The sequence below is a fragment of the Halichoeres trimaculatus genome, unplaced genomic scaffold (genome assembly GCF_033239565.1).
Source record: "Halichoeres trimaculatus isolate MK-OKI-2021-1 unplaced genomic scaffold, fHalTri1.1 fHalTri1_scaffold_7, whole genome shotgun sequence".
NCBI lineage: Eukaryota > Metazoa > Chordata > Actinopteri > Labriformes > Labridae > Halichoeres > Halichoeres trimaculatus.
The window spans coordinates 21,019,362-21,032,561 of record NW_027437185.1 but is presented as its reverse complement, the minus strand read 5'-3'; the positions used below and the strand labels follow the sequence as shown (position 1 = coordinate 21,032,561).

At 42.1% G+C, this 13,200-nt stretch overlaps 1 protein-coding gene across 4 annotated transcripts; it reads right to left on the bottom strand.

The window, feature by feature from the left end:
* Positions 1 to 814: 814 nt before the first annotated feature.
* On the bottom strand, positions 815 to 9,033 carry wfs1b (Wolfram syndrome 1b (wolframin)). Of its 4 annotated transcripts, XM_074673718.1 has the most exons (11): positions 8,862 to 9,033; positions 8,494 to 8,545; positions 7,640 to 8,014; positions 6,194 to 6,270; positions 5,875 to 6,019; positions 5,560 to 5,733; positions 5,381 to 5,461; positions 5,056 to 5,216; positions 3,888 to 4,124; positions 3,586 to 3,704; positions 815 to 3,193 (listed from the first exon to the last, which is right to left on the bottom strand). In XM_074673718.1, exons 3-11 carry the CDS (start codon positions 8,010 to 8,012, stop codon positions 1,651 to 1,653), a joined length of 2,910 nt encoding a protein of 969 aa, XP_074529819.1. In that variant the 5' UTR covers positions 8,013 to 8,014; positions 8,494 to 8,545; positions 8,862 to 9,033; the 3' UTR covers positions 815 to 1,650. The 4 variants fall into 4 exon arrangements, with proteins under 4 accessions (XP_074529819.1, XP_074529818.1, XP_074529815.1 ...); XM_074673717.1 differs by lacking the exon at positions 8,494 to 8,545; XM_074673714.1 differs by lacking the exon at positions 8,862 to 9,033 and having other exon boundaries at positions 8,429 to 8,507.
* Positions 9,034 to 13,200: the final 4,167 nt, after the last annotated feature.

The following is a 13,200-nucleotide window of genomic DNA, read 5'->3' as shown; positions in this document are numbered from 1 at the left end:
GTACAACATAAACACTCACTAAATATCATGACTAATACAGAGTTTAAATAAGTAAAAAATAAGTACAAAAATGTATAAATGTTTAAACATTAAACCAGAAAAAAAACAGGGGGGAAAACTGTCCCTGTATCTTGACGTTTTAAAGTGCAGAGCTTTGTAACATTGACCAAAGGGAAGGAGTTTAAACAGTGTGTGTTCAGGGTGTGAGGGGTCTGCAGAGATGTAACCAGCTCACTCCCAGGTCCCGGACTGGTATAAGTCCTGGATGTAGGGAAGGCTGGCTCAGATGATTTTCTCTGCAGACCTGACAGCTAGTTGTAGTCTGTGCCTGTTGTGTTTGGAGGCAGAGGGAAACCAAACAGAGGTGGAGGTGCACAGGACAGACTGGATGATGAAGACGTAGAAGATCATGAGCAGTTCCTGGGGTGTGTTGAACTATCTGAAATTCTAAACTGGCAATTGTTGCATTCACATAAAAAATAATTCATTCATCCATTATCTTCAGCCCTTTTTCCTCTTTCAGGGTTGCAGTGGGCTGAAGACGAACCCGGCTGTCATTGGGCACAAGGCGGGGTTCACCCTGGACAGGGTGCCAGTCATTCGCAGGTCTATCACATAGAGACAACCATTCACACACAGCCTCACACCCAAAGGCAACTTAAAACAACCAATCAACCTGGTAAACATGCTTTTGGACAATGGGGAAAATAAATTACAAACTCTGCACAGACAGGCTCCTGCCCAGCTGAGGAATTGAACCAGAAACTTTCTCACCATCAGGCATCAGCGTTCAACAAATGATAAATACAAAAAATTAAAGAAAATGTTTTCATCTTGTTTATTGGTCACAGACATCCTAACCTATAACACATCATCAGTCAGGGGCTGCAAATGTTTCTGCACAGCAGAGATAACCACGAGAGGAGAAGAGCAGAGAATACTTATAGTACTGCTCTGTGATAAATACAAGCACAGCTGAGCTTTGAAATGTTCAGGACGAAAGACACGATGGAGTCTGATGGACAAAGTCTAACCATGTTTTCTAAGGCACTTTTCCCAAAGGAGTATGACGTACTGGGCATACACTGTCAAACACATGACTGTTAAAGCTTCACAAAGGAAATCCTTACAGACCATCATCATCATCAACATGGCCTCTTGTTTAAAAACTGAAACATAAATACTGATGATTTTAGCTACCATTGCTATTAAAAATGTTTACTGATAGTGTTCTGTTCGGAAACTAACAAAGTGTCACTATTACATTTAAGTAATAAAGTTATTCAACTCATTGAAAAGCACAGCTGACCACCTGAAGAGGTCTGGATCTTGATTTTCACAACTTAGTGTTTGGAAGTTAATCCTTATTCTAAAAAACTCACTGCTTTGTGTTTCTCTATGTGTGCGCAGTGTATCACATTCTATCACAACTTTTCACACATTTTGGCTCTCAGGGTAAAAATATTGCAAACACACACACACACTTGCTCAAGTTGAGAGTGATTCTACATCTGTCTGAGCATCTGTCCAGCCTTCTGTAAAAGAAACAGTGCAGTACAGTGTTCAAGTACAAGTTCTCCAGCAGGAGGTAGTATCATGATGCTCTTCGTGTCTCCCACAGGTGTGTTTGTTAGAGTTCTCTTTGTCTCTCTAACTCTCTACCTGTGGCTCAGTCTCTGTTTCAGTCTCTGAGTGCTGCTCCAGCTGAGCGGTCAGGAAGGGGTTAAAGAAGAAGTCGAAACCAAACTGCAGAGCGTTCTGGGCCGTGCGCCTCCAGTCGTGTTCGATCTTGTACTGTCTGCGACTCGTAATGTTGGCATGTCTGCAGGACAAGCAGTGTATGGCTTTGAGTTCAAACACAGGCCACTTGGAGCCCAAACGTCCTTCCAGTACGGTGCTGAACTCCACCACACTTCCTGTGTTTAAGTGTAAAAGCACAGATTTGAACTCATTACTCGCCCTCAGGACTATGTCCTTCGTGGCATCTTCATCCTCCACTATCGTCCCATCTTTCGTCTTCCTCTCCAGAGGCATTCCCATCGTCACCTCAAACTTGTATCGGTCAAAGCGTTTGATGTGACACTCATGTTTGGCCAGTTTTTTAAGTTTACAGAGGGGATCTTCCAGTGGTGGAGCCGGGGCAGGCAACGGCTGAGGCTCAGTGGTGGCATTTTTCCCTTCATCACACAAAGGATACGGCTCCCCGTACAGGCACCGCATCCAGTTCCCAACAAACACAGGCAGCAGGTTGATCACTGAGTGCGGTCCGTTCTCAATGTCTGTCACTCGCACGTATTTGAAGCGTCCTGTCCAGGTGACGTGATGTCCTTCTAGGTGAGAGCACAGAATCTGAGTCTGAGCCATGTTGGACTCCTTCCAGGCCAGAGGGCCACACAGGTTGCTGTACTCAGGCCACGTCAGGGTGGAGTTGTACACCTTCATGCCCTCAGACCTGTAGACATACATCCAGCAGAAGAGCACCACTGCACTGAGCCACACCAGGATGAGTTTCACAATGCTACTCCCAGATAAGGAGCGAAACACCATGATGGGGTTGAGGCTGAAGCGGGTCCAAAGCCTCAACACTACAGGCACGAAGCAAACCGTCAGAGTGACCAACATCTTTGTCAACTCAAGGGCCAGAAACCACTGCAGGCACTGGATGATGAGCATCGCAGCCAGGCCCAGAGAGAGAATAGGAAGAGCAAACAGGAAGAGGAAGTAGCCAACACAGGTGCGGATGAGTCCTATAGCAGTGGCATTGTTGAGGAACACCAGGCAGAGCTCACACCAGGTGAAGCAGACCAGGTAGGGCACCAGGCACAGGTAGGTTCCCTTAAAGCCTCTCATCTGAGCCATGCGGAAGAGGAGATAGAAAAGATGTCCATACAGCAGACACGGCACCCCGAGGTTAAACGCCATCATGTCTCCCAGAGGCACTTTGATGAACGTTACACCAAACATCTTGAGGAACCAGAGCGAGTCCGGCAGGACATGTGTCAGGGAGCATGCCCCGGAGAGGACCTCTGTGAGGAGAGCTTTACGAGCAAAGAGCTGAGCCGAGGCATGAAGGCTGAGGAAGGCAGTGACAGTGAAGAAGAGAGCGATGGCAGCCAGCTCTGAACAGGGGATCCAGGATTTATCAGCCACAGGGAAAGAGAAAACCACAAAGACCACTGACAGGAGGAAGTACCTGACAATAGAAAGACGCATGATATTTATTTAGTAGCTTTCTTATATTTTACTGAGAATGACAAATTACCTGTAAACATTTTACACTTATGTTCCTGTAGTTATCTAAAATGTGTTAATTACTGATCATTTAAACCACATAAAATCCTCCTAAATGAAAACAACTACAAGATTTTTTCCACCTGACAAAACTTACATGTGAATAAAAAAATTAGAAAAGCCTAAAAAGGCTTTAAAAAAAAAAACAAGAACATCCTCTATTTGTTCACAAGCCTTGATTCTTATACTCCAAGAAAGGGTATTTTGATATAAAATCACTCAATGGGACACAAGGATTCCCCTGTATTGGGGTGTGAAGCGTGTGTATGCATTCATAGAAATATATGTACTTACAAATACGGCTCCAAGTGTGTCCATCCAAAGTTTGTCTCAGCCTGCTCCAAATCCAGACCAGGTTCAAAGTGAGAAAGCAGGTCTGTTAAGGCCCGGAAGTTTTCCCATGCTTTAGAATTCTGTGGAAAGAGGTGGAAATTATATTCTCTGTATCATGACTTCCTTAGTTTAATTCATTTACACTTAAGCACAACATTGTAAAGCTCTAATTTACTTCAATAGAAGTGCAATAATGCCAGATAAAAAGTGGAAAACAAACTGAAGTTGTCAATCAGAAACAGGAGACATAATGAGTCACTGACCTGAAATACCCGCAGTGTGCAGATAACCATGGAAAAGAAGGAGAGATAGAAAACCAGCAGAGGGATGAGGAAGATGAAAAACTCAATGGTGAGGTTTGAGATGATAAAGAAGAAGATGAGTGCGTTGACGTGGTGCGTGGGGATCAGAGCACTGAGCCACTGCATGCCAGCCCGTGATGCCCAATCTATGAGATGCTCCTTAATCTCCAGCAGGGCGTAGAGAGGGAACTTCAACAGCTGGAGGAGACAAATGAGAGGAGCAGGGTTAGTGTGTCACAATCATCAGCACATGCAAAAAGTCCTCACTTTGGTTTCACTGCTCTTACTGAATAAAAACATGTAGGTTTTAAAACCGCCCAACACACAACATCTCTCAAACCTCAAAATCACCACTGTCGATACGGTTAACTTCAAGTTTAAAGGTCCCATATCATGCAAAAAGGTGGCTAAGTGGTTAGAGTTCATTAATCAAGGAAATGTGCCAGCTACACTCAGTAAAACTGTGCTAGTCACTTCACGGCCCACTGTTTTTCTGCTTTGGACAGTACAACAGAGGGCTAGCGAATAGACTGGTACTAAATCCAGGTGCATTACCAACCATCCGCCAACAAACTGTGCTGCAGAGCTTAGAGCAGATGTAAGAGCTTTTCCTCAGTGTCCCCCCTGTCTCTGTGTTAGCTTCAGGATGCTAACTGTAGCTGCAGTTATCCTGTTGTTTTTGCCTGTAATGTTAATGCTTTGCTGTTTTCTAAACATTGTGCACTCAGAGCTCAGTAGTCATGGATATGGCGCTGCTCTCGGTGACGCTGAAGAGCGGGGCGGTATCAGCAGTGGCTCATTTACACATGAAGGTCACGTCCACTAAATCAGACCGTTCTGAACAGAGGGGCTATGAGAGCCTGGAAACAATGCTGCTGTGCTTGATTTATTGGCTTTTTGGACCAAAACATGTTACTACCATTTCATGAAGACATCAATGATCCATATTAAACTTCAGAAAAAGAGCATAATATGGGACCTTTTAGTTTAAGTTTAGTTAGTTAAAACATCTTCTCCTTCCACAGATGAACATGAAAGTCAAATTCCAGGTTTTGCTTCATTCTGCAGAAGTTTGTGGTAGGATGCAGCAGATACCTGTATATCTTTACAAAAGAGAGTCTGTTACTACCTTCTGGTGTAAGGGCAACTCATCTGGATTCTTCACTACAACATCATCATCGTCATCATCCTCATCACCTCCTGCTGCAGCCATAACTGGTGAAGGTGCAACACCCTGAGCGTATTTCTTGGTCATCTCAACGAAGTCGTCAAGACCCACATGAGAGGAAGCTGCAGAAGACACACAGGGGAAAGATGTTCAGACCTTGGACCTCAAACTCAAACCTCAGACAAGATGACTCACCCACTGATTTTCATAGGCATAGATAAAAACATTATTATTCATCTGTTGAGTATATCTGGTAGATAAAGATCATGTTTTACAGAACACATACCCTCACTGGTCACCATGGACTCCAGGACTCTCCTCTGTTTCTTGGCAGAGCTGTTGAGTGGACCAGGTGAGATGGGTTTTCCTGTTAATGCAAGGGGGTTAAAAAATAAGAATAATGATGACAATTCCTTCTTTGTCTCTTTCTTTTTTTTTTAACTTATTAGGTATCCTCTCTCATACCTGGATCTGCATGAACATGTTCAACATTCTCTAACATCTCAGAAACAGCCACAGACTTCTTCCTCTCTGGGTTTAACTTCCAGTACATCATCAGCGCTGCTTTCCTGACTCCTCTCTCGAAGCGTGTCTCTGTGCACAACTTCTTCACCTCCTCAAAGTTCTCCAGAGTGATTCCTGTAACATCAAATGTGCACTCTATTACTCCTCACCCTCATCAGCTCTCCACTGCATTGAATGATGGGCTGTCTATTGAATTCATGACGTCAGAGCAACTATTTCAGCCATTAGGAAGACAGCATGGGGGCATTTTGGTACCTTTGCGGGAGGACAAGCACTGCTGCAACAATTTCACAGCATCCCTGCGACCTTGCTTAGCAGCCTGGATGAGCCAAGTGACCGCTGTGCAGTTGTTCAGTTCCTCATCTCTTTCTTCTGCCAGAGCCAGGAAGTAACGCCCCATCTGGACAAAACCACACGCAGACTCTGAGACTAGCACAGCAAGCATTAATGTGACCTGTCCTTCCCATCAATGTGTCCCCTTTAAACATTTCCTATTACTGGGCTGATCTGCTCAGAGCCCAGCATATGGTCATTAAAGTCAAGAAAATTTGCAATATGTCTTATCCACACTGACCTTTGTTTGTGCTTTTGCATCTCCTGACTTTGCTCTGTCCTCTAGATCCTCAAAACTGACCTCCTCTTCTGGCTCTTCTGGAGGAGACAGACAATTATCAAACAAACTTGACAGCAGGTGTTTTAGAGGTTTGAAGTGAGGTGCACAAAATACATGTTTTAAAAGAGAAATTGGGTCCTGTAATGTTATTTTTTCTGTTTAAGATTTCCACCTCTGAATTGATAGAAAAGAGAATTGACATTCAAACAATTATAATGAATTCTATTTAGACAAAAAAATTACTCGAACCACATAAAAAACAGACAGGAGACGAATGAATGATTCAAATAATCATGCTCAAACATGTCTTCCTGAACCAGCTGCCACATCAAAACACACATCATGGAAAGCAGTTAGTGTTAAGATAGAGCCTGGTGGTTACACTCTTGGTTTTGAAATCCTTTCCAAAAGGTGCAGAAATAAAAAAGAGGCACACATGAGAATAGACCTGTTTAATGTGCAAGCCTCAGAAAGTCAGGAAGTGAGCATCAGATCCTTCCAGAATCACCTTCTTTCCTGATGAGAACATCACTCTAAACCCTGCTGCTTTCACTATCAGTGATGAGCTCTGCTGCTCTCAAATCCCAGGGTTTCACTGCTCACATAGAGATGTGTCACAGTCTTTGCGTTTAAAAACAAACTTCAAAAAATCTTTCAAAGCATGTATACTAGGAGATAGAGCTGGCATCAATTACGGGAACGCTTCTATGATTCAAAATATCCACAGGCTGTACATGATACTGCAGAGTGAAGGCGTGGTCTGTATGAGCCTGCCCATGGCTGTCAGGAAAGGAACATGCAACACAGATCTGCTGATCATCCACCTCAGCCCAAAAATAACTGTTTGCTCAGCACGTCAACAGCAGCAGCTGGCTTCTCTGAACAAACGAGCACACAATGTGATGCAATCTGTCACTTACTTTTAATGATTTTGGGTAAATCATGGTTTTGCTTTTATATTATGACAGCTGGACAAGTCATATAGTTTTTATTTTACAGGATTTGTACTAGATTGGAAAAACTGTAGTCCAAAAAAATCGTCAATGGTGTTAGGTTTCACACTTTCCAGTAATACTGTGTATTCACATATCTCGACATCACTGCAAAGCCATGCACCAGTCTTAAAAGCGATACTACTGTTGCAGCTAAAAGATTTTTAACTATGCTAACTTCACATTCAGGAACTCATCAGAGTCCATCTAAAGATAGAGGTGAGACAGGTTTTTTTCCTCGAGTCAGCAGTGTGGGAGAGGCTGTTTTCCATGTTGTGGTGGATGGGTAGGGTTGTCATAGTGACAGTGCAGTACAAACTGTACACCCAAGGAGTAGGCTGCACTGATTGTTGGAGTTATAAAAAGACAAAAATCAAAACCAAGTGTACTTAAGTGTTTAAGGTTGGAGTCTCACCTGGTTCAGGTGTGGGAGGGGGCTGTGGAGCCTTGGTAGATGTGGATCCATTTGGGGAACTCTCTGTAGAGGCTGCATTAAGCTGAGATCTGCCCACCAGAGAGGGGCTCCTGATGGGCTGGTAGAGAGGGGATGTAGGTGGCGTGGACAGAGATGAAGAGCGTGAAGAAAGACCTGGAGATGCTCGAGGAGAGGTAGTGGAGGTAGAAGATAAGGGTGTGGCTGGAGGTGTAGGCATCGTGAGTTTAGGCTTAAGGCGGTCTGATGTTGGTGTGATTGTGGTAGGAGAAGAGGAAGAGCCAGGCCTCGAGCTGGACGGGGATGGGGAGGCGGGTTTTGGTGCAGCTGAGTTGCCAGTTTGCAAAGGTTCCATGGCTAAAAATAACAACAGACAGCAAATCAGTCAAAAGGAAAACAAGGTTAGGTTAGAAAAAGGAACATATTCAATGCAAAACAACCAAGGAAGGGAGTATGACTAAGAAAGAACAGGAGGTGCCCCTGAAATATGGTACGAGTAATTCTGACAGTCAACACAACCTCTAAACTTAGTCTCAGACTTTAGTAAACAAACAGAACGGTGGATCTATTACTGAGTCCTTACCAAAAAGTGGAAGCTAATGAAAGAACTTTTACTAATCCTCATATAGGTTAAGAAATTCTTATAATTCTTCTTGAAGCATACAGTAAGCCGTATCAAAGTGGGTGTACTTAAATAAATGAAAAAAGGAGAATAAACAAAAACTGAGCATTGTTCAGCTTGAATATTCATCCTGCAGATTGCAGATCCACCTTGCATTTGACTTAAATTTGGTTGAGCTTTGGTCCACCTTTTGTTTCAATGAAAGTTAACCCACCATGCAGTCCGCTGTCTATTTATGGCCCATCAAGGGAGTCATCGCCAGCTACCTAGAGAAAGAGACATCCTTGAAGTGCCCTGACTGGAAACGTAATGAGTCCTGTAATACTATTGGGAAAGCCCCCTTGTCCAGCAAAAGAAGCTCAAATAACATATGGTTCACACTGGAGTGGCTATACAAATATTCTGATGCCTACACCAGTTTTCATTCCAGTAAGTGTTTTATTAACAGTCATAAAGTCTTAAAGTACACGACGTACAGCTGGCAGTGATATATGTGGCACATAGCTAAAATAGTCTGTTTTGTTGCTAATGCTAACATGTACAGACATGCCACTGCCGTTATCCCGCTCACAACGAACGCACCTATTTATTTTCAGTTTTCCTCCAAGAGAAAAGGCTCCGATAAATGTCCAAGTTAAATTACTATTTAGTGTCCCAAGTCATTCTTCTCTTTCGTTTTTGCCAAGTTCCCCCTGTCCGTTGCCTTCGTGTGGTCAAACTCCAAATGCACTCAATGTTGGGGTAGACTGCCAGCTGCTCCACATGATGTACACGCCCACTCTATTATATGCGCGTTGTGATTGGACAGATCTGGGGACTCGCTTCTTGATGACATGATGGGATTGGCTGAAGATAAAGAAGCGTCACAAAATTTTTATAGACCAAACTAATCAACTGCAGAAAACATTATCAGCATTATAACAGCTGCTGGGAAAAAATGGTTTTTGGACAATGGTCCATTACCATGATTTGGACCGGAATTATTGTGAAAAAAGTTTCTTCCATAACAGAGTTTGAGACACATTTAAATATTTGGGTTGATACCTGGCGATGAATTTTGATTTGTTTATTTAAACAGCGAAAACGTAACACCCGGTCTGTACCAGGAGGTGGCGATATATCGCATTTGTTTGTCTGACATAAAGGATTGCTTTTTAAGAATCACCCATAATCGCCAGTTCTCCTTAGATGAAAATGTTTTTTAATGTTTCATTTTCCATTTGTCTTATAACGTAAATAATCCAGGGTTAAGAATGTTTCTAAATCTCGAATACATTAGGGTTCATGTATGCTATTTTAAAATGAATAACCCACTGCGTGGAATTCTCATAGAGTACAATGCTATTAGAATCAAATAGCCTGCCTTAATTGTGTGTGTGTGTGTGTGTGTGTGTGTGTGTGTGTGTGTGTGTGTGTGTGTGTGTGTGTGTGTGTGTGTGTGTGTGTGTGTGTGTGTGTGAAATATTTACAGCCAGTGATGTATCCTAAAACAAAAGTTACTCAGGGTCAGTGGGAGGTTAAGCTTTTTGCTTTTAAGTGTTGTGTAACACACAAGGGAAAAACAACATTAAAGCTCAGAGAAGGGCTGTGAAAAAGAAAGGGATCCTGAAAGTTGACGGACTTAAAAAGAGAAAAAAGTAACAGCACTCAGGGGAGGGAGTGAGATTAAAAGTCTGGGAATGAGAGTTGATGTCACATTGTGAGAAATGGAGGAAATGGGGGCAGTAATTGCTTAACTGCAGCTGCATTGAAGCAGTTATGTAAATGGCCCTCGATTAGTAGATTAACAAAATCCAGTTGAGAGGATAAGCAGGACTCTTGGACTGTTATTGGCCTTTCACGTGCCCACTTTTATAAGTCTATTTCTCTGTTAAAACCTTTATACACATATGCATCCATGGAGGCAGCTTCCACACAAATTGGCAAAGCAGATCCAGACAGATATTTGTAATTATGAGCTTGTTATGTGTCTAAATCTTTTGATTATGCAAATCCTTGCAGATTTGTTGGGGCCACTCTGCCCTTGCCAGACACAGCCACAGTCAGCACATGCAGCTTTTCCCCATGTGGTCATTGAGTGACTGAAAATTAAAACAAGCTGGTCCTTTTTTGCTTTGGCCTACTTGTTTTCACTCTCAGTATCCCCAAGATGCAACGACTTAGTCAGGAGCTAAAGTGATTAAGACTTCCCCATCATCTTCTCTAATCCCTTATCTGGCAGGCCTGTGATATCATCTGCAGGTATTAAAAGCTGCTAAAGACACAACAGAATAAAAAGTCATTAGCCCCCTTTGGTCTCCATATAGATTTCTATGTGTAGCAAAGGCCTCCACCCACAGCCTACCTTGGCATTGCAAATGACTCCCAGGAAGAGAGACCTGAGGTGGAGGAGGAGATGAGGTATGGTTGGTAACCATAGAGACCGGGGAGTAACGTGAGAGCAGACATTAACTGTGGTGAAGAGTGAGTATTACAATAGCAAATGTAGACCAGCAGCTTCATTCTGACCTTTAAAGTTTCAGCACAAAGAACAGACTGTGTTGGGAGGACCGCAGCCAGCTGGGAAATCTTAATAGCCTTTGGTATTTTTAATTATATACTGTATACTCAATAAATCACATGTGTTTTTAATTTCTTTATGAAAGTTGTGTAAAAGAGCTCTGGTATGATTTGTTATGAATAAATACTTGGACAGGGATGCAATCAAACTTTTTTTATGTTGGTGCCACTCACAGTCTCAGAACATAAAGCTGTTACTAAAAATTCCTTCTGTTACGCTTAAATCATCAGGCACTCTCTACTCAATATCCACAGTAATTGGGGAAAACTTGACTATTTCCTGTGGCTTCCGCCCCTTCTTCATCTGCCAGCCCTTCCTCATATTGATTTGTGGCTATTTTCAGGCCTGACTGAAAAAGGAGCAAAGAAAGCAGAAAATTCAATGACAGATTGGATGGAAAAAAGGAGTAATTGTTCAAGTAGTCCTCCTGAGTCACAAACCTTCGGCTCATGTCTTTTATAGTTGAGTTGTTTCTTATCTTAAGTATTTTTCTTTTTGCAAACTCATTTTCTTCCCCCTACAACCTCTTTTAAATTTCACACCTCCAGTTTGAAAGTTTGAGTCACAGTTAAAATTTTAAAACCAAAACCCAGATATGTCAGATGGAATCATCAGAATGATTAAATTTTTAAACTCTAGATCCTCCTTTCACATTGACAGAAAAGTTTTGCACTAAAAACCGAGTGTTCCCCTTTTTAGAGAGAATTTAACTATGTGTACAAAATAAAAGGGGGCTTTCTTTTATTTTGATATTTACACAAAGGGAGAAAGACAGATATTTCAGCTCAGATGTGAAACATCCTGAGAATAACAGCAGAATGAAGTTCCAGACACCCACAGACACATAAACCCACAGGTCATTGTACTGATTTTATGGTGACTATTAAACAAAACATTAAACTGCTCAAATGATACTGTACTTTTAATATAACTTTCCAGTACGCTCCCTAACCCCCCTTTTTAAGTCATACACTTGTGTTGGGCCAACGCTGAAAATGAGTCAGGGTGTGGGCAGTAATTGTGTGTTTGCAGTGTAAAGCAGCTGAGGGTCTAATGGAATATTTATGGCAGAATTTCCATTAAACACCTCGTAACTCGCCCAGAAGTTCATAAAACAAGTGAAACATACACCTTGCTTTGTTTGAAAAGCTTTTACCAACCAGAGAAACTACAAACGCAACTTTCTTCTGTTACACACAATGTTGACATCTTCTGTATTGTACTGTACTGTGTTCATGTTATGAATTAAAATTTTTGGGGAGGGATCGTGGAACATCAGACTCAGACTTTTCAGTGACTAACTGTGGTGACTCATGCACTGGAAGCCTAATTACCCTCACATGAAAGTTTTACGTCACTACTGGCACTCCAGACTGGGAAGTTTGGGTTGGATTGTGGAAAATAGGTCAGTTTGGTTGCTGGCTTCAGAAATGGACAAAAAGGTGTCTCATGTTTTCTCTCGCTCTGTCAGCCTGAAACAAACACTGTGCAGACAGATTAAAAGTGAGATATATTTCTCTTTTCATTCTTCAGGTTCTCTCTGAATACCACAGGCCAGCTCTTAAAGCTGTAATAAGTTTTATCTGGCACCATCCATGAATATGTTAAGCTTATTACAGACAGCTCTCATGCATATGCCAAAACCAAAGACGATTATGTTAAGCTAATGAAAACAGAGACTCCTGATATTAGTGTTATTCATTTCTGAGTAAATAGACAAAAACTGTCTAGCTAACTAGATCTATTGTTAATAGCACTAATACATAAGATTTCCACCTTTTCCCCTGAAACGTTTGGTGATTGAAATGTTACCATACCCTCAGTCATTCATGTTACCACTGAAACTAAGAACATAGCAGGACGCCCTCTGCTCAAATGTTTAACTTTCATAAGAAGTCATCACATGGATATTTTGGTGTCAAAATAGTTGCTGTTGTTCCTTCTCTGAGAATTGTGTTCTCTCAACAAGAGCTTGACACACAACAGTCTCCATAACACACCATGCTGTGGAAAACAGTAAAAATAGCCTACCTCAGGCAGAACCATTAACAGAAACTCTCATTACAGCTGCCTGACACAGTTTCACTATATGAGTCAATCCATCACCAAAACAAAGCAACTCTTTCCTTTTGTCTTTCCCTGCAAACACAACATATTTTACTTTATCAACCAAGCCATGCATCTCTTTGCTTGCTTCCTTCAGTATAAATATGAATGGAGTGCAGCTTTATCTCATCCTCCTTTACACTTTTGTTTATCTGGCTCATACATTTCCTACACATCTAAAGAGACCTGACAATAATATCCCCACTGGTATACCAATTTCAGGTAAGTGACCAACCTCTGCAAGACAGGATATGA